Genomic DNA, 26,948 nt, shown 5'->3' with positions numbered 1-26,948 from the left:
ATCCTACGCCCAAACAGCTTTAGCAGGGCCCAGAAGGAGCAGGAGCCCATGCCAATGCTCCTGCCACAGCCCCCTGCCATTTGCCAGCAACATCCCAAAGAAGCAATCAGGACTCCAGGGGACCACGTGTTCCTCAGGCCAGGAGGGATGGACACAGCCACTGGTGCTCGTCCCGTGCCAGACAGGCAACAGCCTTTGAATCTTCCAGGGTGCTCAGACCCAGAAAAGGAAATGCATGCTGTTACACAACCTCCATACAATATACCACTCATGTGTGAGTGTTTGGAAATTGAAAGCAAACCACGCACCACAGACAGCTGCCACCAAGTTCAAAAAAACAAGTTTATTTTGCTGTCCTTTACTGCACTGTAATGACATAACCATGTGTGCAAAGGAAGCAGTAGAGATCATCTATTAAAAAGCCAGACAATTTTGCATCATTAAAGTTGAATCATTCACCCCAAGTGAAAACAGTGTCAGCTAGCTGGACTGCAGTCTGCTGCTAATGATTAATTCAAAGGCAGATATTAAACTCACCTTCAATCCACATGATCTTATTTTAACCCTTCTTGATGTTTTTGTTGATTGGGATCAAAAAGCCAAACAATACTTTAGCATTAACATGTTCACAGAAATAGTACATACTGGGCCACATTTTAGTAGCAGCAGCAAATAAGCTGAACATTTCACATACTGACATTTAAAATAAATTATTTTGATGCATGGTTTGCAATCCACATGTTGCAGGAAGAAGTAGAAAGGGAAAGAGCTGTAATGCCTCCATGCTGACATCTTTTTTACTACCATTAGAGGCCTAAGAAAGTGTTCCTGCTTTTCCTGAGCGAGCCATCAGGGATAGCTTCTTGCCCATCTTCCACCGCAGAACAAAACAGTTTTATGTGGTTACAGAGCCTATACAGACTAAGGAAAGCAGACAAGGATCAGCTCAGCAGAGAGGCAAAAAAGGCTGTTTTTTCCCAGTTACAAGATGATGTTCCTCATTTCAGACGAACTGTTGTGGAGGTTATGGGCAGAGACAAACCCCAGAAACATACACCTCTCAGGACACGCTGGGCTGGCTGCACCTCAGCCTGAGCAATGTGAAGCCACGCAGGCTTTGCTGCTTTCAGGAAGTGGTATTCTACTATAGAACATCCAGGTCTTGGCACTTTTGGCCAAACTGCTTCAGAGGCAAGAGCATTCCATTCCACACCCCTGTGCTTACACAGCCAGTGACATAAATGTAATCCTGACGGGAACTGAGGTCAGAACATGCCATCCTGACTGACACGCCGGCCCGCCTCTGCCAAAGCACAGGGAGGAAACTAACGGGAATCCACATGTGAGGGATAAGAATAGAACGGAAAAACCAAATGACCAATTTCCTGGAAAACACTGGACAATACAGAGAGGTTATACAACACCATCCCAGCAGAAAAACAACATACTGAGTATACTTTTCACTTGTATTGCCAACACAGAATCATTTAGGCTGGAAAATACCTTTAAGATCATCAGGTCTAGCCTTTGACCAATGGCCACCTTGTCAAATAGACCATGATACCAAGTACCACATCCAGTCATTTCTTGAACACCTCCAGGGATGATGACTCCACCATCTCCCTGGACAGTCTGCTCCAATGCTTAATAACCCTTTCCCTTAAGAAATTCCTATGTTCAACTATAAACCTCCCCTGATGTAGCTTGATGTTACATCCTCTTGTTCTGTCACTTACCTAGAAGATGCTGACGCCCCCACCAGGCTTGTAGAGAACAATGAGGTCCCTCTGAACCTCCTTTAGTTCAGGCTAAACATTCTCAGCTCTCTCAGCAGCTCCTCATATGACTTACTACACTCTAGACTCTTCCTCAGCTCCATTGCCCTTCTCTGGACACACTCCAGCACATCAGTCTTTATGTAATAAGGGGCCCAGAATGGACACAGGACTCAAGGGGTGGCTTCACCAGTGCCCAGTACAGCACTGCCATGGTCCTGTTGGCCACATTATTGCTGATACTAGCCAGAACCTTCCTGGCCAAGAGGGCACATTGCTTTGTGTTGCCCAGAGCAGTGTGGACAACTCTGTGGCACAAAGAAAAATTCAGAACATGCACTGCAAAAAGCCATTAGCAACAACTAAATGAAGAGCAATGAGGAGCAGTGTAAGTTTCTTCCCTTAATAAATCCTGTTATACTTCTTCTACTGTCTCACCATCCAAATCCTGACCAACTGAAAAGAACTGTCAAAAGACATAGAAACACCTTGAACTGCATTTCTATCATAAAATAATTTGACAGGTCAGCTCCTTTGGGAACTCAATGGAGAGGAAATATACTTTTATTTCAACAGTGCAGGAGTATGAATAAGATGGCTGATATCTTAGTATCCCTTAGAAATAACATTTTGGGTTGGAAGGAACCTTAGAGATCCTTTAGATGCACTTGTTGCTCTTCCAAAGTCACACAAATCAAAAGCTTCACCTAGCAACTGTTACCTATCTATGTCCTAGTTTAACTTCTCAAAGAACAGTGAAAGCAAGTAATTTTGAGTAAGTAAAAAGACACCAGTCTCTGCACTGTACTGCTAACTGAATACTATTACTGCGGCACTATGTACCGCACCAAGAACTCCCTGAAAACTTTATGAATTGTCAAAGTTTAACAAAGCCCCCACAGCAGAATCTGCATGTCACCTTTAAGCAGCACAAAAGGGAAAACAAATTACTTACCTGTAACTTAATCCTCTGACAAACCTACTTCCTAGAAGATTTTGAATAGTCACTCTGGTTTCCTCCAAAAGATTTTTAGCAGCTGAATCTCCTACAGCAATAGCAATAATGCGACCAGGATGCCCATTTTTCAGTAAGTTCTGGAGCTTTAAGCTTTCCTCTGCAAATTCATGAGTATCAAACTTCAGCACTTCCAAAACCTCCGCTGTATCCTGATCGATCACTCTAACATTTAGTCCTCGGGAAAAATTCTTTTTAAATGTATAATGACCATAGGCCAGCCCTGAGAAATATATAGTCTTTGACAGAAGAGTCCATGATACCTTCTGGTGCCCGTGCAACTCCAGCGTTCCTTCAGGGCCCACGCCAATAAATTTTTTGCCAAATTCTGGCACATCAGCACCTTCATTTGACTTCCCATACAAAATAATAGTTGCTTTGGATTTATAGCGGCATTTCTCTGCTCCAACATGAAGCATTCCACCATCCTTTATCAGGATAAATCGAGTTCTCAAGGTAATATTTTTAGAACCTTCTTTATCATCACCAAAAACAAGTAAACCTAAAGGAAAAACAAAATATTTCTGTACATCAAAGCAAAATTCAGAGAGACTCAAATAACCACATTTTGCAGAAAGAGCAACAGAAAAATTACAGATTTATTTTCACACCCATGAATTAAGCTGTTATGGTCTTACATAAATTTAAGAATATTTGAGAAAGTAACTGCTACCAATTGTGTTTCATCTTTCTAAGCATTTCTGGTTTATTCCTATTCTTTTTCTGCCTGTTTGGTAGTATTACTAATATACAACAGTTACTACTAGAGGACAAACAGGCTACTAAACAACCTTTTTTTCCTGTATTGCACAGAAAACTACATCAATGCTGCCCTGAAAAGATACTAGAGTATCATCATAGAGAATTCATCTTTTGAACGACACACCCAACCTGGCAGCAGGCTGAAAAGTAAAAAAGCATGGGAACTGGTCAATAAGCTGCAAGATGAAAGTTTCAACATACTTTTGTGCAATCACAGAAGTAAAAAATGCGTAGGACACTGAAGCAAGGTGTTCAGCTTGTTATTTCATACCTCCATCCTGTATAACTATAGAGTGTACTGTAGCATCTGAGTTCAGACGAAACAAATCCCCTTTTTTGATAATAACTCGTTTTTCAGGATCTTTTCCAGGGCTCCAGTTTTTAAGGCGAGGATTCTGATCAGGACAATTCTCTGCAACACAGTGTGAAATCCAGCTTTTAAAAAACAGACATCATCCTGTCAATCAAGGCAGCATTAGGATGAACACAAGTAAGAAAGGCTCAGTCACCCACAAAGGACTCCCACATCCTTCTGTGCTTTCAACACTGCAGTCATTGCATTTGAATAGCCAAAAAGACACCTAAAAAACAGCTGAAGTCTCAGGGGTAGGAAGGCATTCTTTTACTGAATTAAGCTACTACTGACCACACATTATTGACCATAGATACTTCTGAACCCCATCTGATTTTTCTCTTATTTGCTAGGTCACCTGTAGTAGATGAGAAATAAGCGGAATGCAGTCAGGCAGAGAGCAATCACTGAGCACTGGAAGCCTTAGGCCAGCTAACTAGGCTAACATGGTTATAAAGCATCTAAATACCCCACCTCCTCAAGGTCTCAACCCTGTCAGAAAGTTTGATCCCTTCTTACTTTTAAGCATTCAGATCATTCTCTCAGTGGAAGTTTGTAGGAGGAACAAGACACCCTGAACATATTTAGTATGAAACCTAACTAGCTAGAGCAGGGACATGAGACATTTGGATCTAACTTAAACATTTGTATCCCCTTAGGAAGTGAGCTTAAATATTAGGCTACAAACTTCACAAGAGTAAAGACAAACGCAGTCCTTGCTGAAAGCCATGGCACTACACAGGCTATAAATCGAGCTACATGGCCAGAGAAGGAGAGGCAGCAGCAAGTGACAGGCTTGTATGATTTCAAAGTTACAGCAATGTAGTTACCTCTTTAACAAATTAAGCATCTGAGTAATGTGGAAGCATAGACACACTATAAAAACTGGAAAGTAGATTCCTTGGAATATCTTATCAAAATTAAAAATAAATATTAAAAATTTAAATATTAGAGATATTTTTCCTGTGCAAAAGACTATCAAAAAGTTGCCAAAATAAACATGTCAGCAGGCCAACTGAGGTTAACAGCCAAAATAGCTTTTTCACATCCCGTCTTCCGAAGAAATACACCCACACTTCTGAAGTGCTACTTTAGAGGCAAAAAGCTATCAGAAACAGTCCATTCTTGCAAAAACTCAAGAAACCAAAACCTATCCACAAGTTTAATACAAGCCAGCCTTAGTTTTGCTAACAGAAATTTTTCCTTTGGTATTAACTGCCCGCATTTCAAATCCCTCCCAACCCAGGAAACCCACATAAACCAAGATTTGACTACCAGTGGGGAAAAATTAGCAAACTGCAGAAAGGTCGGAAAGCAGACAAGCAGTATTATGAAAATAAAAACAAAATAAAATCTTTTGGGAGGCTCCTATGAAGACAGCTTTTAGAAAATGTAATTTAACTTGAGGGAAAGGCGAAAAGCAAGGAGAGCTGCAGTCAGCAAGACTGCTGAGCATTCACCAGATAAAGGCAAGTCTACTGCCTGACTCTGCATGAGTCCCTAATCCCTTTTCCCCAGGCACCACACACACAAGCACTGTGAAGAAATGCTTATTTCCTGGCCGGTAGCAAAGGGCAGTGTGAGGAAACCATGAGTCAGCAACCTGATGACTTCTGCTTAGTGTGATTCACCCAAGAGAAGATCTAGTGAACATATATTTTCCTGCTGAATCAGAGAGAAGTTGTATGAAACAGTAACTAAAAAAAATTTATGATTTTAAAATCCATTGTACATTACAATCCAGCAAGAAAGCTATCAGAATCAGAACCAGGCACTCCTGTAACGCAAACATGCTTTTGGGGCACAGTGGGTCAACTTTCTGGCAAGCAGATCAGATGTTTAGCAAAAGTATTTTGAAATTCTCCCTTAGCAATTGTGGTGGGCTGCCACCCAATTGCCACCCAATATGAAAACATCAAATATTGAGAACTTCACCATATGTTATCTCCAAAATTATCAAGTAGATTTTACAGATAACAGTTACTGCCTTTGAAGTTAAATAAAAACAGAAGCACAAACCAGAAACCGTTAGGTAGTGATGACCTTGCCAAATTTAGGAAATCATGTTGAAAATTTTTCAAGTGAAGCCTCTGCTTCAAAATATTTCTGTAAAAATGGGTCAGCATTCATTCAGGTTTAGTAGCTTCTACTAGAGCTGGGGGGAGAAGTAAAATTTCTGAAAGTAGTGGAGGAAAAGTACACCATCCCACCCACAAGAAAGCATCCTGACCAAAAAAAAGTCCAATGCTAGAACCTTTCATGGAGCAAGCATATGAAATTTGACAGGAGAGAAAGACAGGCAGGAAACACTTCTCAAGATACAACTAAATAGTTAGTTTCTAGTTGTTTAGATACCATGTCTAGAACTCTTAAGGTCTTTGGGAAAAATTCATCAGTGTTATATTATGCTCAGCAGAAGTTTATAAGAGTTTGGCAGCTAAATTTTCTGAAGATCCTGTTTACCTCAGCAAGGATCAGCTGAGAGTTAGAAGACAGAAGAACTTTTCTTTGTCTCCCCAGCTTAACCTTGCATCAGAAGCCTGAGGAAATGGGGAAGGAAATTGCATTTCCATTGTTCTCCCTGATCTCCAGTGTTCTCCTTAGATGAGTCAGGAATACAGAAGCATGAAGGAAACATAAACCAGCTGATAAGCAAGAACAGAAAAGCTGACACGCAGCACCTTCAATTTGGGAAAAGGACGGGGGAGGTTTGGAATTTATATGCATTTACTACCAAGTGTCACATTCCTTCCACTGTCTTTTAAACAGCTATTAAAAGTTCTGACAATAAGGATTTCCAACCACTCCTGAAGAAAAGCACACCTAAGTGGAACTGGTCCTGATCACTGCAGTACCACGCGTGCTTGGGTCAGAGCACACATTATGCAAATATTTATGCTCATTAACATTTCAACCTACTGGGGAACTTCTGGGGAGTTTCTGCAACATCCATACTGCAAGATTAAAACATCAGCCAGGCTTTCCTTAGTCCCTGTAGGAGTTTCTCTTGTGTCAGGGTTTCACAGTATCACAGAATAAATAGGGCTGGAAGGGACCACAGTGGGTCATCTGGTCCAGCCTCCCTGCTTAAGCAGGGTCATCCCAGAGCACATTGCATGGAATTGCGTCCAGATGGTTGTGGAGTATCTCCAGTGACACTCCACAGCCTCTCTGGGCAATCTGTTCCAGGGCATGGTCACTCACACAGTAAAATTCTTCCTCATGCTGAGGTGGAGCTTCTTATTAACTCATGTCTTTCTGCACAACAGCACCTAGAGAAGAGCCTAGCTGCACTTCAAAATACTTCAGAGTGTTAATTGGGAAGTCACCCTCCAGTCTCCTCTGAAATTTTTCTGTAACAGAAGTGTTTAATGCATATGTACCCACTACCAGCAATATGTACCATAACAGAGGAATGAACCTCCACTTACTAGTCCCTAAGATTTTATTATTTTCCTTCATAATTTATTAGGAAAGCTCAGCAACTTCACCCAAGGAGGCATCTCAGCAAGCCACCACAAAGAGCACTTCAGTTGGATATGTGCATTTACTTTGTACTATCATCTGTAACCTTCAGTTGGTTATCTGATTTGTTCAGCCTGTGTTGCACTGACTTTGGAAACAGCACCTCTTTGATTTCTATGTCAAAAGCCACTGAGAAGTCTATTACTACAGTAGCCAACAGTTTCCATTCAAAATCCTCTTTAGCTGCTAGAAAGCTTCTGACTACTGCCTTATAAACAGACAAAAATTCCAAACAAAGTCATCAAAACAACCCACACTCCAAACTGTACTACCAATATTTAGCAACTACACCTCATAGCATCTTCTAGGAGTAACTGACTAGAGAGATGTACACTTTGTGATCCCATAACCTGTTGATGCTTTAAAACCACTGACACATTTCAGAGATTCTCCAAATTCCAAGAGTTGCCCAGTTTTCTAAAATTAGCTAAAAACAAAAAATCAGGGCTAATATATAAAAAAGCTCCCTGCCCAATGTGCATATAAACAAAACAAACATATACTATTAGCACAGGTTCTCAAAGATTTTTAAATTCTTTAACAGATTTTACTATCTTCTTTAGTTACTGCTGAAACAGATATGATTTAGTTTTGTCTACAATTTGGGAACAGATGAGACAGATTCTTCAGATAAAAATAACTATGCTTATAAAATATTGATACCTCTTTCTCCTCTCACCACTAATCTTTATTTATTGCTATGCCTTTCTGTTTCATGTAAGTAAATCAAACCATACATAATAAAACTAATAACCAAAAAAGAGCTGATCTTTGCCCCCAGTCTCTGCCTCCTTCTATCTTAAAATCACATTGAGTTCCCTATTATCTTTCAACAATAATCCTGATGCTGAATTATTGAGTTACGTCCACAGGTAGCATAAACCTCTAGGACAATTTTCTCAATGAACTTACCATCTGGAGCATATTTTGAAGCTATTCCCAAAAAAATCCCCAGTGCAACAAAAAGTGAAAGGCTAGAAATGGCAGAACATATAAGAGTATTTTTATGTCTGGTGGCTTCTGCCTGTCGGCGGTGCTGCTCCACTGGTAAGGACGGGAGTCTTGTCTGGGCTTCCTGCCTCGCCGAGGTAAATTCTGCTGCAGCATGGCTCTGCGAAGGCGGCGGGGGACGGAGAGGGGCAATTCTCCCCGGGACATACCCTGAAGACCTGTGACTGCTCCCGTTCTGAGGACGGAGGAATGCAGGGGAGCTCCCCCTGGTATCAGTGCCTTGCATGTTATGAAGTCACTGGAAGACACACACAGAGGGAAAAAAGTATGAGACAGGCTTTCAGAATACAAATCAAAATGCATGAAATAAAAAAAGAAACAACAGCAAAAGGCAACTTTAAGCCACATGTGTCAAGAACAGCCACTGAAGCTGTGACTATTTGCAAAGCATCTGTTACTCAGTTGCTACTGGTCACTTGCCACTGTATAAGTGCACAGAACAATATAGGTGTCTTCAACACAATTAAACTCAAAAGCATGTGGTGCAGTGACCCAATACAGCACAGACCATTTCTTCCTGGTTCCAGTGGGTATTTTTCACTGAGTATTTTCACAGTTAACTTGTGTTATGAGATTAAGAAATCAGATGAACAATGAGAAAGCTAGCAACCCCTGCTTCCCCACAGTTATGCAAAGAATGTGTAAATGTATTTTTTCTGTACACAGAAGCTGAACAAACTCCTCACTTTCTCTTTCAGAAAAGAAGACGAAAAAGATAAGCCTGCCTTCTACACCAGAAGCCATAAAAGCTGTTTTAATTTAAATACCAAATATTATTTTATTTCTAGTCATGCTGATGCAACTTAGTCAACACTTTTAATTAGCTGAGGTGCATAGAGCCAGAAAACTCTTGATTTACTCACAGCAAGATTCAATTGGTAGTAAAGGTACATCAAGAATCATTCTACAAGAAAGTCACCTACATCTTATTCCGCAAACCTTGTGTTTTTTTTCTGCTGAGATGCCTGGGTTTGGACACAAAGCCTGGAAGCAACACACCTGCTCCAGATCTCTGTACCCATCACCCAGAAGTGAGTGCTCCTTTTATTTCAGTTACTAGTATTGTTTCTTTCTTCGGAAGCACACCAAGAGGAAAGCATACCAGTGCCATCACTGCCTGGCCCATCCTCAGCAGAAGCTCTAACTCACCACACTTGTCTAGTTTAAGAGACAAACCTGCATTTGACTGTTTTCTCTGGTTTTCCAGTCAACAGTGTTGCACACAGTATTCACAAAGCTGGCACAGTTTTTTTTAAGCCTCATTAAGATTAACACTTCTTATCGAAGAAATATTTTGAGAAGGATGCTCAAGTTTCAATTAACTGAAACCTAACTTTTGAAACTAAATCCTGAAGGGGATTTAGGCATAGGTTATGAGCATTAAACAGCAAAGTGTAGGGAAAATAAAAACTACTGATAATGGAAGAGTATAAAGATCCTCTTTCTGTTCCATTAACAAAGAGAAGTCTGAGCCACACTGAAGTGTCAGGCACGCTGATGAAGGAGCAATGTGACAACTGTAATCTTATTCTGAGAAGTAGCAAAGGAGCCTTTTGTCCCACATGCTGCAAAATCTGATAGTTCACTGTTTCCAGGAAAAAGAGCTGTTACTATAGAACAGGCTAGATTACCCTTTCAGGGGAGACAATGCACCTCCAGATGTATGCACAATGACAATGAAGGCAAGAAACATTAACTGAGTGCAAAAATTATTCCAAGTCCTCCAGAACTGATTCTTGCACCTGTTTGTTATAACAAATTATTTTTCAGCATTCTCCTTTCTGTTCTTTGACAAACCCAATCCTCTGCTGTCAAACTTAACTGCCCAACCAGTTACATGCACTGTGGAACAGTCTGCTTTACCCTCATGTGCTTTTACTCAACTTATCACCTCTCAGAAATGAAAGTAATTTTTGTGTTTTAGATGTGGTATTAAAAGCTGGGTAGAGATGAAGCTTTTCAGCTAGTTCAAAGACAGTATTTATGTCTAGCTAAACAAATGCTGGACTGGCTTCTTAATTAAACATTTTAAGAAATCTGATCCAGCATTGAGATTTTCTTTTTTTTATGGTTTGAAACCCCAACTCCTTAAACTTGGCTAATTTTTCAGTTAGGACACTTTTCTGTGACACTGACAAAATTATTACAGTGTTCATTACAGTGTAACATCAACAGTTAAAAAGTTTTTAAACTACTCAGCTATAGCAACTGAATCCAGATTGGCTATGCACGACTTGAAACAGTTTTACAAAATAATTTTCCCACAATTCTTCCCACCAAGGCCTCCTAAAGTACTGCCAGACCTCTAAAGAAATAACAAAAAGAACCAAACAAAAAACATTCATTACAGCAGCCACTGGAAATGCTTGTGTCATATTTCAAACATATTTTGTGTTGTACAAAGCATTCTGCTTTGTTTGAAACCCTCATTTTGGCAATTGTAAAAGGTTTTCAATTGTCCCACTCAAGTAAAAACACAGGTCACCCCAAGGATGGGTGGGAAAGAGATGGTAGAATTGCTGTCTTAAACCATTACAAAATAAAAATAATTACACTAAACCAATAAGGAGATACTCAGTACATTCTAAAGACTCACCATACAGTTTTCCATTAAAACAGGAGTAACCATTGCAGTACTTCCTACCCTCTTCATATGGTATTTGAAATTCTATAGCTGAAAAAGGATGTCTTCTATCCTGTAGAGCAGCTACTAGCTTTTTGGAAGGACAGACTGATATCTGATTCAAATTATTGGCTTGTTTATTTTCACTCTGTGGAACCCTTCAGAGAGCACCACATAAAAGCATGTATAGTAATTTGTCTGTATGGCCAGTTATGCACCAGAGAATGCAATTATTTGGCTGCATGAATACAGTTTGTGTGTCACAAATACAGCACAAAATTTATTCTGCAAATGCATTTACAGAGTGAAATGCAGAACAAAATACCCAAACTGATGAACTATTTAAATACCTCATTGAAAATTCCTATGCACCTGAATTTTCCCATGTTTCCTTTTGATCTGTGCCTGTGCCATGGTCTCCTAAATGAACTCATGATCTGGGCATCTCTTCCTGATGGTCAGTCCCAGACAATAATATCTCTCACTTCTGCAATTGTACTGTGGTACACAGAAGGTGCAGTATTTTACTTTGCAGCTTGCTTCAGAGTGCTTTCAATAACAGTCAAGTTCTCACACCATATACAACCAACTACCCTACATTTGTACAGAGCTCTATCTGTACAAATGTGTTATTTGTCATGCCCTTTAAAAAATGCTGCTTTCTCACTACTCCCAAACTTTTTGCACATCAGCTTTCAACATAGTATTATGCAAGACTTTAAATCCATGATTCAACACAGCTTTCAGTAAGAGCCACACTTAAGCATGTGCTTCAAGCCCATCAGTAAGAGGTAAGCTTCCAATGCACAGACTCAGCTGAAGGATCTCAGATGCTTCAGCCCATGTATCTGGACTAAGTCAGATATTTCATTGCCACCCATCTGCAGGATGACTGTACTATTTGCATATGGCTCTTTTGCAAGAGTAGTGCAGCTCCACACAATCCAGGTTGCACCCCTTCCTACAGCATGAGCAAGCAAACAATTACTTCTCATACTGCTCACACAAGCCAGCTTAAACTACCTTAAATTAAAAAAAAAAATATTAAAAGGTTTCTTTTGCACAGCTTCCAAGTGAAAACAATGAATATCTGCAAGTCTGGATATGTCTACAGAGCAACTGAGCAAACAGACGTGGACAGCAAACCCCAGCATGCAGACAGCAGTGAGCCGCTGAACAGGCTGCAACATCTCCCATCTCTCAAGTATTTCTTCACCACTTTTAATTTGTACCACTACGACACTCTCATACAAGCCCACATTGTTCCACACGGTCAGAAACTGGAAACATATGCACTGTACAGCTAGGGCATAACATATGAACCTCCTGAGACATGACTGCACTCGGAAGCAAGTAGCATGCTTATCCGTTACTCATTTTGGGGCTGGTTTCCTGAAAAGAAATTGGCTTATTTTACAAGATAATTCAAAACGTCACACGACACCATCCAAAAAGTAAGGAAAAAGCCAAGATATTTTATACTTCTGTGCTGTTAAATGCTAAGTGTAATAAGACATGTCGAACATGCTAATAAAGTCACACACCTGCACCATCCAAAGAAGTTGTACAGAACGTTTCCTTACTTCATAATTAATGCATCTCTTTAACCACATTTTAAAGATCACTGGTCTTAAAAATAAAAGAAACCAGAAAAAATGACACACTTCTGTTGATCTGGGCCATCAAACTACACCAGCTCTAGTGCTGACCTATTACCACACTGTCTAGAGTATATAATTACCGCTAAGGAAAAGACTGAGCAAAGGGTGGAGGAAAACACATACACAAAAAAATATTTCCCCATGCAACACAGACAACATTAAGCAAATTTGCAGACAACATTAAGCTGAGAGCATGTGTCGATCTGTTGGAAGGTAGAAGGGCTCTGCAGAGAGACCTGGAATGGTTGGATGGATGGGCAGAGTCCAATAAGATGAAGTTTAATAAGTCCAAGTGCCAAGTCCTACATTTTGGTCACAAAAACCCCCTGCAATGCTACAGGCAGGGGACGGTGTGGCTGGACAGAGGCCGGGTGGAAAAGGACCTGGGGGTACTGGCTGACAGCCAGCTGAACAGGAGCCAGCAGTGTGCCTTGGTGCCCAAGAAGGCCATCCTGGCCTGTGTCAGGAACAGTGTGGCCAGCAGGAGCAGGGAGATCACCCTTCCCCTGTGCTGAGTACACACCTGTGCTGGGAGGTCACACCTTGAGTGCTGTGTCCAGTTCTGGGCCCTCAGTTTGGGAAGGATGCTGAGAGGCTCAAGCATGTCCAGAGGAGGCAACAAGGCTGGTGAGGGGCTGGGAACACAAACCCTGTGAGGAACAACTCAGGGAGCTGGAGGTGTTTAGCCTGGAGAAAAGGAGACTCACTCTCTATCTAAAGGATATCTCTATCTACTGTAAAGGAGACTCACTCTTATCACACTCTATACCTTCCTGAAAGGTGGCTGTAGTCAGGTGGGGAATAGTCTCTTTCTCCAGGCAGCAACTGACAGAACGAGAGAACACAGTCTTAAGCTGCACAAAGGGAAAAAAAGGTTGGCTATAAGAAAATTTTTTTACAGAAAGAGTGATAAAATACTGGAATGGTGTGCCCATGGAGGCGGTGGAGTCACCATCCCTGGATGTGTTTAGAAAAAGACTGGAAGTGGCAGCTGGTGCCATGGTTTAGTTGAGGGGTTAGGGCATGGGTTGGACTCAGTGATCTTGAAGGTCTCTTCCAAACTAGCGATTCTGTACCACAAAAGTTATTACTGCTTTCCTGGTAGAGGTACTTGCCTGGTGTAAAACCAAAGGGCAGTGAGAAACCCATGAAAAGCGAAAGGGACAAGAATCAAAAAGCTCCAAATTAGAAACAATTACTGAACAGAATGTGATGTCAGGCAAGCTCCTAAAGCATGACATGCACACCCTCTGTAGACCTTCAAGCTGATCAATCACAACAGAGTTACAAATTTCAATACTTCAAGTGTCTTGGAAGTTCCCAGGTCAACAAATCTCAACCTCACCAGTAAGAACAATTCCAGACAGGGTGCCCACATGCTTTCTTTCCTGGTTTCACATTTTCTCCTCTGGCCTCATTCTGAAATTACACCTATTCACTAAGACAACAGACAGCATATTGGAAGGAACCTACTTTTCCACCCATATGCAAAAGCTGGAAAGTATTTGTGCACAGTTAAAATGCCCTGCTTAGTTAAGTAACTGCTGGAAATCACAATATTTAGAACAGCCTGAAAAATCTCAATTGAGTTATTAAAAAAAAAACCCTTTAGAAACTCTACTGACATCTAGACACATATGTGTTTTCTACATGCCTCCACCAAGTTTTCTCCCATGCTCCACATTTTCAGAAGAAAATCAGAGCAAAAATCAGCAAGAAACAGAGATATCCGAATGGCAAAAGTTACGAAACTTAGAGGATAAGCTCTATTGCACTAGATTTTCTGAATTTTCTGTGTAGCAATTGATAATCTTTAGTGAATTCTTGGCATGTAGAAAACATGTAAAATTGCAAGGTCCGTATTTCTTAAACCAATTCTTTCAAAGTACAGAAACACAGAAGCACTCCAGTACCACACATCAAGAAAGAGAAGTGAAAACATGCATTATATTCACAGTATAAAAGAAGGCTTACAGATAGAAATAACCTTCATCAACTGGTCTAATGAAATCTTGGAGAACACAAACCTCTCTCCAGTTCAGAAGAAATTTCAAACATATACAAGTAGGGAAAGTTGGACTACATATGTTTAGGTGATATGCAAAACAATTTAGCTATTATCTATGGATTAGAAAGGATGACGAGGTGAGGGGGAGAGGATGGTAAAAAGACTGCATTTCAAGGGAAAGCGGTAAATAGAAACTCTGGAATAAAACTTGTCTGTGGGAATAAGTACGAAATTATGGTCAAGTAAAACCACTCTCATGTCCACAGCTGACAGCATACAGGAGAGCCATGAATTTCATTTCTCACCTCTCGTGCAGGTGTCTGGCAGATCACCATTAAGGACGAGACAGATCAGAGGGGTTTTGTACAATAAAAATGGTTCCCTCCTCCAATGACAAGTGGGCTTTTGTCCTTCAGATATAGTTTGTGTGAACAAGCTCTGCAGCACTCACCTGTTTCACTTACAGAGCATTTAATGAAGCAGATGAAGTATCTGATCTTGCAGAAAGTTTATGTACAAAACCTGGGGATTTTTGTAGTGCTGCAGATATGCATCTTACTGCAGAAACTGAAGGGACATGTTTTTTTCCAGTTCCTAGACACCAAACATCTAGGTAAGCTTTCAAGAATTCTAAATTGACCAGCAGATACTGCAATTTTCAGTCTGCTCAAGTAGAACTGTAGTAACTTCAGATTTTGCCCATTGAAACAAAGAAATATAAGCCAGCAGCCACAGAATACTGTAGTCAGCGTTTCTAAAATGGTATCTGACATTTCCAGTGAATTCTACTTTCCTGCCCTTTGCTTCTTTTTGACACAGTTTATCTTTGTAAATTATAAATTGGTGGAAGTCTATTCTGTTTTTCATTTACTGTTTAAAAAACAGCATATTCTGCTGGAGGAAACCACAGAGAAACAAGTGAATTATCAACAACTTAAATACAGCACATCCAAGAGCACACTAGGAAACATGGCATGCGCTGAAGTAGGCAAAATGAATGGAATAATTTTTATTGCTTCACTTTCAGAAATGAAATGTTTAATAATCTGTGCAAGAAATTAAGAGTGGAAACTTGCATTTTAGTCACCCATCTGTCATTAGCTTGCTGCATGAGTCACAGATTACTTGGGCCCCAATCCTGTAACATGAGAAAAAAAGTGGTCACTAGCCTCACAGGGACATAGTGAGGGTTAGTTTAAAGAACGCTTCGGCCTCAGCTCAGTGATGCATCTGAGTACAAGCCCACTTTTAAGTAAATAAATAGCTACACTTAAGTCAACAACTTTTACACGAAAGTGATGGATTTGCCACACTCACCTAAGGTAACCTGAATAAGATGGTAGGGAAAAATCCAAATAAAAATCAGGGAAAAGCATTTAAACTACTTCTCATACAGACAATAAGAAGTAGTATAGAGATATCTACAGTCTCTAGAAAATCACAGATCCCAACCTAACAGCTACAGCCTAGGACTCCAAAGCAGAAAATTTTCTATGTAATGATAGGACACCTCAGAGAGATAAAGTTGAGTTCTGGCCCTACCTTGAATCACTGGACCTACAATCCTACTCCAAAGAGAAGGAGAGTAAGATTAGATATCTATTACTAAATTAGAAAAGCTCTTATAAATACATTAGAAGCATATATGAAAGCACAGACAATAACATGCAGCAGGGGAAAGAATCAGATCCAATATTTAGCTTCAGTAAACTGACATATGCAAAACATTCCTGAATGTACTCACATAATCACTTAATTAAAGGGTTGTCATGTTTAAGTTATATTTAAAACAAGAATCAGCATAATAACACACTCTCTTCCATATCAGCATGTGGATTTCTTTCTTTGGCAAAGCTGTTAAGTTCTTGGAATTTTTTCTTCAGTCCAACTCAATCTTCAGTAAATGACATGTCACCCCTCATTCTGCATACTTGAAGGACTGTCTCAGCAGATTTTAACTGTGCATCAACCACAAAAAAAACGCTGCTTGAAAAACTGAATTGTTGCAGCTGCACACCCACATTCTTTTGTCTTGCCTTTGTATGAGCCAAGTTAAATGAATCTGTATTAAAAAATAATTAAGAGCTGCAAATCACATCCAGTCGCATCCAGTGAGAACTCTTTGAATCCCCAAAGGACTCTTCATACTGGTGATAGAAGACTAACAGAGAGGCTCTATGTCACTAGGTCCATAGAATCAGAAGTAGCTGGTAGAATGCAAAAAACTATTTCATACCTTTTCCAAGGAGGAATAAAATAGCTGACACAGAAGTCTCTGAACCTGTCTCAGTACTATATGCTTTAGACACAAGAATTTACACAGGTTCAGGGAGCAACAAGGTTGCAGAAGAGAATTCAGTTGAGGATTATTGGATAAATAACACTGCCTCAAGTTTAGGAAGTCCTTGAAAGACAAGCTGGAAGCAGTAGCACCACAAGGCAGTAGTTTCAACCAGATGACTATTACCACTGTCAGACCCTGCGTAATTGCCTGCATGGACACTTGGCCTGATGTGATGTGGTCACTCTTCTGCTATGCTTTAAGACCTCATTTACCTGTCCTTCACATTCACTTTTCCAAAATCACCTCTCCTCCTCTAAGGATCAAATTCCCCTCAACACAGCCACTGCAACTGCCTGCTGAGATCAGCAACACAAATAATTCACCTTTACCCAATTATATCAATATGATTACATCAATATGATACTGATCTACATTAATACGCCACACTGATACACAGTAGCAAAAATAGAGTAGTTTTAATTTTGTTGCAGGAATTGTGGCAATGTAGCAGAAGGGCACAGCACATACCAGTAACTCAGTAGGGCATAGTGTCTTGTGAAAAGAGTTTTACTGATGAACTAAAGAAAAGTAATGCTACTGTGTATCTGAATGCCAACATAATCCATGACCCCAAAGTATCTCAGAAATCAAAGAACTACCTGAGTTGAGAACCCAGTGAAAAAGGAGGAGTAACTTAACTTATGCAACTTATGCATACCTTTGTAGAATTTTGTAAAGAAAAAACATGCTATATAATTTTCCTTTTGTAAAAAATATAAACAGCATATTTGAGATATCACAAAACATCAAAATCTCAATCTTCAAATAGCAAAACAAAGCCCTGTAATCCACCATTAGGTATGCTTTCTACTGAGCTGGTGGCTACACTCCTATTTTGGCTCAACTACAGTGAATTCCGTTCTAGGAAACTCCAAGAACTCTACACCCTACTGCCAAGTACTGCAACATCCTGCCAGGTATAGCTAGTCATCTTGCCTGACTGCACTACTCTTTTTCACAAGTTCTTCTTAATCCCATGTGCTAAAAAGATAGAAGAGGTACTAGCACATCCCTTCCGCTAACCTACTTCACATCAAAGCAATAAAATCAGTTACAAGTTCTAAAGAATGCATTCTTTAATGCCTTCAGGATTTTCTTTCCATATTGGCAAATACATCACTTTTCTCCCTCACATCTTTGCTCAACTTTTCTACTTCCTTTTTTACTTTCTCAGTAAAAAAATTACTATTCCACGAAAATATTTCTGTGGATATCTACACCCACATCTACAAATAATTCATTCCCATTTGTCTTGCCAAAAATACCTCAATTAAATCAATAGTGAAATCCCTTTTGGCAAAAATTAGCTGAGAATGAAATAAAATTCTGATTAGACTTAATACAAACAAGAAACTGCACTTTACAATACAGAATTGAATCATGTTTTGATGCACACTGCAGGTGATTCTATGGGACAGACTTACTAATGCAAACCACACTGATATACTTCAGATTATATTGCTATGATTTAATTTTTTAATATACAAAAAGCAAGATTTACTAGGTGACAATTTTCCCACTAATTTCTGTCTGAAGTTTTCAAACCGCTGGTGCACGCACACAGAGGGTAAAGAACAATTCATCGCAAGCACTGTGGGACAGCTCTCCCTGAAGTGACGCAGGACTCGGCCCCTCAGCCAAGGAGCTCCTTCAGCTGCAGGGCAGAAGTAGCAGAGTGTGCCCTCAGAGCTGTGGAGGCTGCAGCATCAGCCTCCAGCAAACAATGGGGACCAGGTTCCCTCCCCTCCCTGGCTCCCCCCAGCTCCAGCACAAGGCAGAACCAAAAAGAGATGGAGCTCCAATCCTAGCACAGAGTAGCCAGAGCCTTCCCACGGGTACAGAAGCAAACAGCTCCGTCCTATTCAACAGGTAAGATAAACAAAACTGAGTCACTGCTCATTTTCTGCAAACAAGACTTCCACAGCAAGAAGCTGGACGTACCTCAAAACATACAAAAACAGTATGCCAAAACTGTTTAATAAAACTTCTGAAACACACTGGACATATAATAAAGGAAGCTAATGACTGTCCTTTGTATATAAAGCATGTTTAAAGTTATCCATAATTAAATAACATTTCTAGTGCCAACCGTCCAAGGCATGCAGACATTTCTTCACAGCCTTGGTGGTAAGAATGTTGTTTTGAAGTATTTAAATAAGACTGAAAAGCACCTATCTCACTGCCCCCTGTCATGACTTAAGGAAATAAACCTCCTAACTTCCTCTGAAGTACAAGCTACTCAAATAAGTATCAACTCAAACTAAAAAAAAAAAAAAAAAAAAAAAGAAAAGCTGTAAAATAACCAAAAGGAGTCCCACAACTTGTGTTCTACCTAATTTTATATTCATGCCTTAAAGCAAAAACAACCTTTTTTTGGTCCCATGGTTTGTAAGCTCGGAAGAAAAGTGAACTGTACCACCAAAAGGTAACTTCCAGTCACAGGACCTGTAATAGCTAGGAAATGTTCAGAGGATTTCATAGGCCCTTCTGTAAACAATGGTTTTTACACACAGGGGCCACCATCTTCTACTAGTTAGTGTCTCTAACAACTAGCAACAAATCAGATGAACTGGCTAAAAGCTTCCAGCCAATTCTTAACATCACTTTCCCCAAAAAATACCGCGGGGGCAATGCGCTAATATTTGTCATTAAAAAACCCAAAATGTGCCCCTGGAAAACATCCCCATCTCAAAACAGCACACACCACAGCTCCTGCTGAGACCATACACTGAACTCCAGAGGACACTCATTTTATCACGGACCTCACAAGACCCCTTGTCTTTGTCCTTTTCCCCTCCATACTCCCTTTCTTATTCCTGAATCCCTTTGTATTTGGGGCATTTCTCATGCTTTACATATAACTTATTTCTCTGACCTCCCTGCCTAGCTCAAGTCCCCAGCACAGTCTGCTGGATGCTGTATTAGAAGAGAGAATACAGGAGGAGCAGGCCCAAAAAACTTGATCTGGCAGAAGAGTTCACATTTGTGCAGGCAGTGTTCACAATCCATGTAGACAAAGCACCTCAAAGAGCTGCAGACTCCTAAGAACAAAGATGAACCTCCCTTTCTCCTTACTGCTTCCATGGGCCATTTCAAATCAGTAGCTAAGCCACTACAAATCTTTTCCTGTGATTCATGAAAACAGACTGATGCCACAATAAGTGCCTTATTACTGCACTGTCTTTGTCGAGACACAGCTGCTCTTCTGCTTTCAGAGCTACTCAGAAAAATAAAATCTCTTCCCTTTCAAGGAAACCGTATCACTAAATACACACTTAAGTACCAACAAGGGCATTATCTTCAGCACACAGCCCTCATCTAGCTGTGATGTAGCTTAAATGCAGCGCAATAATCGCTGCACACCCTCCTTTCTTAGAGAGGCTGCGGTGATGTACAGCTCTCACTGTTTCTTCCGTGCCTCTCGGCAAGTGAAGCAGCTGTTGGTTATCAGTCACAAGCACGGCATTCCACGACAGCCCAAGCACCCGGCGATGCCTGTGACAAGTCCCAGCGCAGTCACGCCGCGATGCGGACCAGAGCCCGCTCGCTCTCCACCGCGAATCGCGGCAGCATCCGACCAGGCGCGCCAACAAAGCCGCGGTCCCGGGAGCGCGGCCCCGCCGCCGCACCTGCCGCGGCCCCGCCGGCGGCGCGAGGCCCACACCTGCCGGGCACGCGCGGCCCCCGGGCGGCTCCTCAGGGCGGCCGCGCCCGCCGCCGGCTGCCGCCCGGCGCTCCCCGCCCCGCCGCCGACTGCTGCTGCCGCCCCCGCTCCCTCCTGCTCCCTCCTTCCCTCCCCTCCCGCCGGCCCCGGGAACAAAAGAGGCCAGTGCGGTGGAGCTCGGCCGACCGGGCGCGGCGGCTCGGCCCGCGCCCCAGCCGGCCCGACACGGCCCGGCCCCGCGCTGGCCCCGGCCGGGCCGGGCGCGCTCTCACCTGGGCCCGGCGCGGCGGCGCGCTCGGGGCGGCGGCGGCGCGCTCAGGGCGGCGGCATAGCGCTCCCCGCCCCGGACACGGCGGGAGGCTGCCGGCTGCTCGCCAACTTCGCCGCTCCCCGCCTCGGCTGCCGCCCTTACGCAATTGGCAGCGGCCGCAAGCCCCGCGGGGCGACCCAGATCGCGGGCCCCGAGCGGAGGCGGCTGAGCCCCGCCGCAGCTGCCCCTCCTCCCGCGCTCCCCCCGCCCCCGCGCCGGGGGAGGAGCGGGGCCGCCCCACGCCGCCCGCCCGCCCCTCGCCCTGCTCGGCCCGGCCCGCCCGCACCTCCGCTCTGCACTCCCCGGGCGCCGCGCTGCCCGGCCCGGGCCTGGCCCTTCCTTCCCCGCGGGACTGCGTCCCTCCGGCCCTCCCGCTGCTGCCGGGGGACCCAGGCACCGCCTCCTGCAGCACCCGGGCCTGCGGGGCAGGAGGGTACTTTCCGTCCGTGCCCTGACCTACTGCTCTCCTCTGGGCAGAGTGGAAAAGAGCTGATTTGCAGCTTAAATACTGGACACACCGTTAGATGCCGATGTCCGCGTTAAAGTAATAGTAACAACAGTAGTAGTACTATTACTAAAAATTATAATAATACTTATAATAGTAATTATAATAATTCCACAGTTATAAACGCGCAGGTGCTGCTTGGGCGCTGTGGAATGTGCGCGAGGGAAGAGACAGTGTGCTGTCTCCGGGGGGCAGCGCGGGGGGATGGAGGGACACCCGGAGCGCATGAGAGGCGACAGTAGCAGAGAGCAGAGACACGCGGCGGCTGTCGGTACGTGCAGGCTGATCAGAGTTACTTACGGCGGTTGTAGTCCGGGCAGTCTGACCAGGAGAAAGAGCCGACTGGAGAACCTGATTCCGCTTTCTGATTTGCTTTTGTTCGTTTGTTTGTTTTAATTTTGTTTCAGGTTCTAATGTTTTTTAAGTAAAATCAAACTAAAGCCCAAAATGTTCTGAATTTCAGGGAACCGCTGCCTGAAGCTGTTACACAGCAAAGAGCATCAATTGATATGGACATTCAAGAGGAACTGTGAAGCCTCAGGGCACCTCAGGCTGTCAGCTTTGATGCAAATCTGACCACGGGCTTCTCTTAAGTTTGGGACCTCCCACCATTTCCGCGCAGCAAGGTTGGGCCACATTCATTACTAATGAGCCAGTAGAAGGAAAAAAAAAATTAAAAAAAAAAAAAAAACAAATAAAAAAAGAAAGGAAAAAAAAATTAAAAAGAGTGCCCTGATCGGATTCAAGATGCTTCAATGAAATGCTTCGGGAAATACAAGCATTTCCCAACATAGTTATTTCCTTGGGAATATTCCAAACAGATGAAGTCAAAGTGATAACTCACTTGTATGTCTGTGAACACTGCCCTGCTAACTTTGCCTCTAGCGATTTCCTCTTTGTTTAAAACATAGTAAGCATAGCCTGTGTGGTGTGCTTATAGCACACGGAGACATCTAGCGCCTAAATAACAGACTGCAAATCAGCTTCATTAATCTGAAATCTTGGAGATGACGGTCGGATCCATTGCTTTCAGTGTTTCACTCCAGGACTGCAGGGTGCCGAGCAGTTTTACTGCAAACCATCGCACCACTGAACAGCAGCTGCCCTTGGGCAGGGACCGCGGTGGAATGAGCAGCTGGAGGAGGAGGCTGTGACTGCAGCTCTGCTGCACAGCTTGAGCTTCAGGCCTAAGAGTCACAGCAGTAATTGACTGAAGACAGAGATTTGCCTGTATAGACACAAAACGGGTTGAGACAGTTCCTAACTTGCCTCTGTCACTAAACCACAGAAAAGAAAGCCTGTAGGTGCATGAATAAGACAATTGCATCTTGGCTTTGACAGTATGTCTCTACTTCTTTCTTTGTTAGGCCAGGAGCACAATCATTCTAACACGTGTAATTGTAAAACTTTGCCTCTTTTCAACAAACATATGCATACTTACAAACAAATGTAAGTACTGAATACTTACATTTGCCAATTACTTTGGCTGAAATTAAACTGAAGGTAAGCACTGCTTATCTACTAGAAAGATATTAGTCCAGGAACAGAAGGTATTTGCTTTTTTTATATGCTTGTCTAAAGAAAGAAGAAATACAGACTGCTGATCAACATTCTCAGCCAGGAGCCTGAAAAAAAGGTCATTTCAGTGATACCCAAGTGCAGATGTTTTTGCCAGTACTACTGTATAGGGGCATAAAGTAAAACTACATATTTAAATAGTCTGAAACTAAATATATTGCATTAGGTATGTGTATTGTAGGAGTGCACACATATGTGTATTTTAGACAACCCACATAATACCTTCTTTTCAGTCTCAGGCAGGTCACAAACACCTTTGAGCTATAAAAGCACTAGATCATAGGACCATAGAAAAATTAATGCTGGAAAAGACCTTTAAGATCATTAGGTCCAGCTGTCAACCCAGCACCACAAGCATGTTCACCATTAAACCATGTCCTCAAGCACCATATCCACAGTTTTTTTGAACACTTCCAGGGACGATGACTCCAACATGCTTTACAGCCCTTTCTGTGAAAAAGAAAATTCAAAAATTTAGACTAAACCTCCTCTGGTGCACCTTGACGCCATTTCCTCTCATCCTGCCACTTGTTACCCAGGAGAAAAGACTGACACCCACCTCACTATCACCTCCTTTCAGGTAGCTGTAGATCTCTTACAGAATGGAATTATCACCAAACAACAATAATATTTTTAAATGATGGATACATTTGAATAAAACAATCCCTAAACCCTTTAAGTATGCAAAATATTGGACTTTGAAATTTCCTGAGTATTTGAAATCTCTCTATCAAACCCAAATGGAGCACTAAAGCATTAGTGCATCTCCATTCAGCATCACTTGCTTCTTCATGCTGCTTTGGATTTCAGCAGACAAATGGTTGGTAAAGCATATAAACCAGAGTATAAAATTACAAAAGATGGACTTGAAAGAGATGATTGATGCCATCACTATCATCTAATGATTTTAAAATAAGCAAGAAGGAAGCAGCTTTTTTCCTTCTGAATAAAAAGAGGTACTAGGAAAGAGGAGGGAACAAGTTAAGAAGCAACAGGTGGGAGTAAGTATAGGCAGTTACCAGTTAAAATTATGTTCTATTCTCTCAATTCCCATGCAGACCCTTAGAAAATATTGCTGTTGGTCTATTTAGATAAGAGAACAAATGTACCTATTTTTTTCCTGACTTAAGCCTTTCTAGCATATGCCTCAGGTGCTCTGTGGTAATACCTTTTCCACACAGTAGCCATATTTTAAATTATCATAAAAAAACCACATAGATTTTTAATTAACTCTCTTGGAGTTTAGCACTTGTGGCAAAATAAAAGTTAAATTATTAAAATAAAGCAAACACTGCCTAGAGCTGGGGGAAGGTTTGCTCTTGGTAAAAAACTTGATCTTACTTTGACATACTGTGCTTCAACCAAAGGTAACAGCAGTAAATAATATGTAACAACAGTTTAGAGAGAAGACAAGAGTGCAAAATGCATACTGGGGGAAGGTAGAGGTAATTTTTAACCAAATTTAGTCAGGAGCAGATTTAGTACATCATCTTCCCCTGCTCACTGAAGAGCCAATGCAGGGGTTTTTTCCTGTATGTCAAAACAATCCATGTGAAACTCATTTACTTTTTGCAGGTTTACAAAACAGTGTGACCTGTTTCTGAGTTCTGGTAAATCCTACCTGCCATTCTCCTCTGTCACTTTGTATGTTCCCAAAATTTTTACAGTGGAGAAACCTGTCAGAATTTTAAGGTTCTGGGTCATATAAAGATGAAAAACTGTTGAAAACCAGCAACAAAACCTGATATATTTTCAGTGGGTTTTAGATTTCCTCCTCAGAAATCAAATGTTGATAGTGAATCAGCAAAATACTTTAAAAAAATTGTGTTAATGGAGTATTATAGTCTGCACTGAAGGGTGAAAGGAGAATTAATACATCAGTGTTTTAAAAGAATAGTTGAAAATAAGTACCAAGAACAAATAAGAATGGGAGGGGGTAACAGATACACATAGATGGAACACATGAAGGGGACCACATAACATAAGGGGGAGACAATAGGAAAAAAGACAAAACAACAAAATCACATCGCCAATATGATTACCGGAATGCTGTATTTTGCTTTTTACACTTCTAAAGTGGAGTTTCATGAAAGACAAAAAGCCATATTGCACTAATTTTAAATATCATCAGAATAAAAGTCATTATTCCCTATCAAATCAATTCATTCATTCACATTAAGAAAAACAGATACTACTTTCTTGTTGTGTTTAGATTTTAGTTCAACATTATTAAAAACATTTGATTGTGTTTGCCTTCCATATTTAAAAATTTTTTCCTTGGGAAAGATTCTCACAGCAAGTATCCACCTTCCAAGTCACTTCAATATTTATTTTGATGTGAATTGGCTTGACATTTATGTCAATTTTACAAGATAAGTGCAAGAGTAAATTTGCCTTGCATTTAAGGTAAATATTGATGGAAATTGATTGGCAAATGAGTGACCAGAAACACAGCCATAAGCACTGTTGGTTCTAGTTGCTTGTTTGGTCAATAAACATAAGCAACATGTAAGCAGATACACTGTTAGGCTAGTCAGATCCATAAGAGTTGAATTTGGAATGCTGTGCTCATGAGACAAGCCACAGCCTATGGACCTTTTAAGATCTGTCAGAAAATTTTGTTATGAGGCATTCTGTGATCAATAAGGCAGACTAAAAATTGTTAAGTGCATAATTTCCTACAAATTGACTTTGGTTGAGACTATTTGAAATATTTATGACCATTTGCTTTTTATCTATTATGCCTGGTGTAATTGCTTTTAAATTGTGCCCATAATGTTTCTATGTTATAAATTTAAGTCCTGATTTTTTTGTTTTGTTTTTATCTTAACAGAGAATGATTTTGGTTAAAACTCTGTGAATTTTACAAGAAGAGCAGAGCTTAAAGCACAGATTTCTGATTTGCATTCACATACTAGTAAGCCACAAACATGATACAATTGGGTTCTTTTAAATTTTGAGAGAGACAGAGAGTCTGACTTCCACTGTAGAGAAATGCATTTAAGTGGTCTGCTCTTATGGTTACTTATTATGTATCTGATTGAAGAGAAATATAAATATTTTCACAAGGTGAAATGCTCAGGAATAATAGTTATTTTAAAAGCTTTTAAACGTTTTGAAAATAATAAAGTTGTAATGCTTCTATAGTAATGCCAAAACCAGATACGGAAAGTTCTACAAACCTGGATTTGCTGGTACCTTGTTTTGTTCCAGAAGAAACATATGTAGGTAGGAGCAACATGTAATTGAAAATATTAAAGGCAAAGTGCAACATTAGGACACTAAAATAGTTTTCCATGGCATTAAAACCAAGTTTAAAACAGAACTCTCCATCAAACACAAGATACATTTCTTTCACATGATGATTTGCTAATGTAAATCTTCTTACAAAGCTTTGGGCTTGTCTATTCACATTTACACTATAGTCCTCAAAATGTCATTATTTTATTAAACCTGTGAAATTTAGCAGAAACACATTTGACACGTGTTTAAGTAACATTGTAGAATAAAGCACTTATTTTGTTTTGTAACAAAGTAATAACATGCCTATGTAAAATCAGAGGGGATTGTTTCCAGTAAATTTTCAGTTTTCTGCCAACAAGCTGCGTCACCAAATGACAGACTGAACCTTTTTCCTTTTTGGAAGAACAAATACAAATGTGAATCACGGTTACAGGAAAAGTTATCTGTTGGATTCTGTGCGTAGGATACCATCCTGACCTTTTGACTTTTTTTTGCAAAAAAGATCCAGGAAGTGAAGTGTCTAATATGAATGACAGCCAAATGTAAAAACAGTAAGTATTTTTTGCCTAATA

The 26,948-nt window shown here is 41.1% G+C and overlaps 1 protein-coding gene and 1 long non-coding RNA gene across 3 annotated transcripts in view; one reads left to right on the top strand and one right to left on the bottom strand.

Moving 5' to 3' along the window:
- CEMIP2 (cell migration inducing hyaluronidase 2) overlaps positions 1 to 22,030 on the bottom strand; it is a 50,760-nt gene extending 28,730 nt beyond the window's left edge. The window contains exons 1-4 of one of the 2 annotated variants that reach the window (XM_009097889.4): positions 21,856 to 22,030; positions 8,342 to 8,678; positions 3,824 to 3,964; positions 2,731 to 3,292 (exon numbers count right to left, since the gene is read on the bottom strand). In XM_009097889.4, the coding sequence (XP_009096137.1) occupies positions 2,731 to 3,292; positions 3,824 to 3,964; positions 8,342 to 8,666 (1,028 nt within the window). In that variant the 5' untranslated portion in view covers positions 8,667 to 8,678; positions 21,856 to 22,030. Of the gene's footprint in view, positions 1 to 2,730; positions 3,293 to 3,823; positions 3,965 to 8,341; positions 8,679 to 21,012; positions 21,139 to 21,855 lie in introns of those variants that run through there. The other variant, XM_050986838.1, reaches the window with a different exon arrangement.
- On the top strand, positions 21,346 to 22,137 carry LOC127061023 (uncharacterized). Its single transcript, XR_007780432.1, has 3 exons — positions 21,346 to 21,594; positions 21,673 to 21,826; positions 22,019 to 22,137. It is a non-coding gene; the product is annotated as an uncharacterized LOC127061023 (long non-coding RNA).
- The last annotated feature ends 4,811 nt before the right edge of the window (positions 22,138 to 26,948 follow it).

Source organism: Serinus canaria, chromosome Z (genome assembly GCF_022539315.1).
Source record: "Serinus canaria isolate serCan28SL12 chromosome Z, serCan2020, whole genome shotgun sequence".
Taxonomy (NCBI): Eukaryota; Metazoa; Chordata; class Aves; order Passeriformes; family Fringillidae; genus Serinus; species Serinus canaria.
This window is presented reverse-complemented; position numbering and strand designations above follow the sequence as displayed.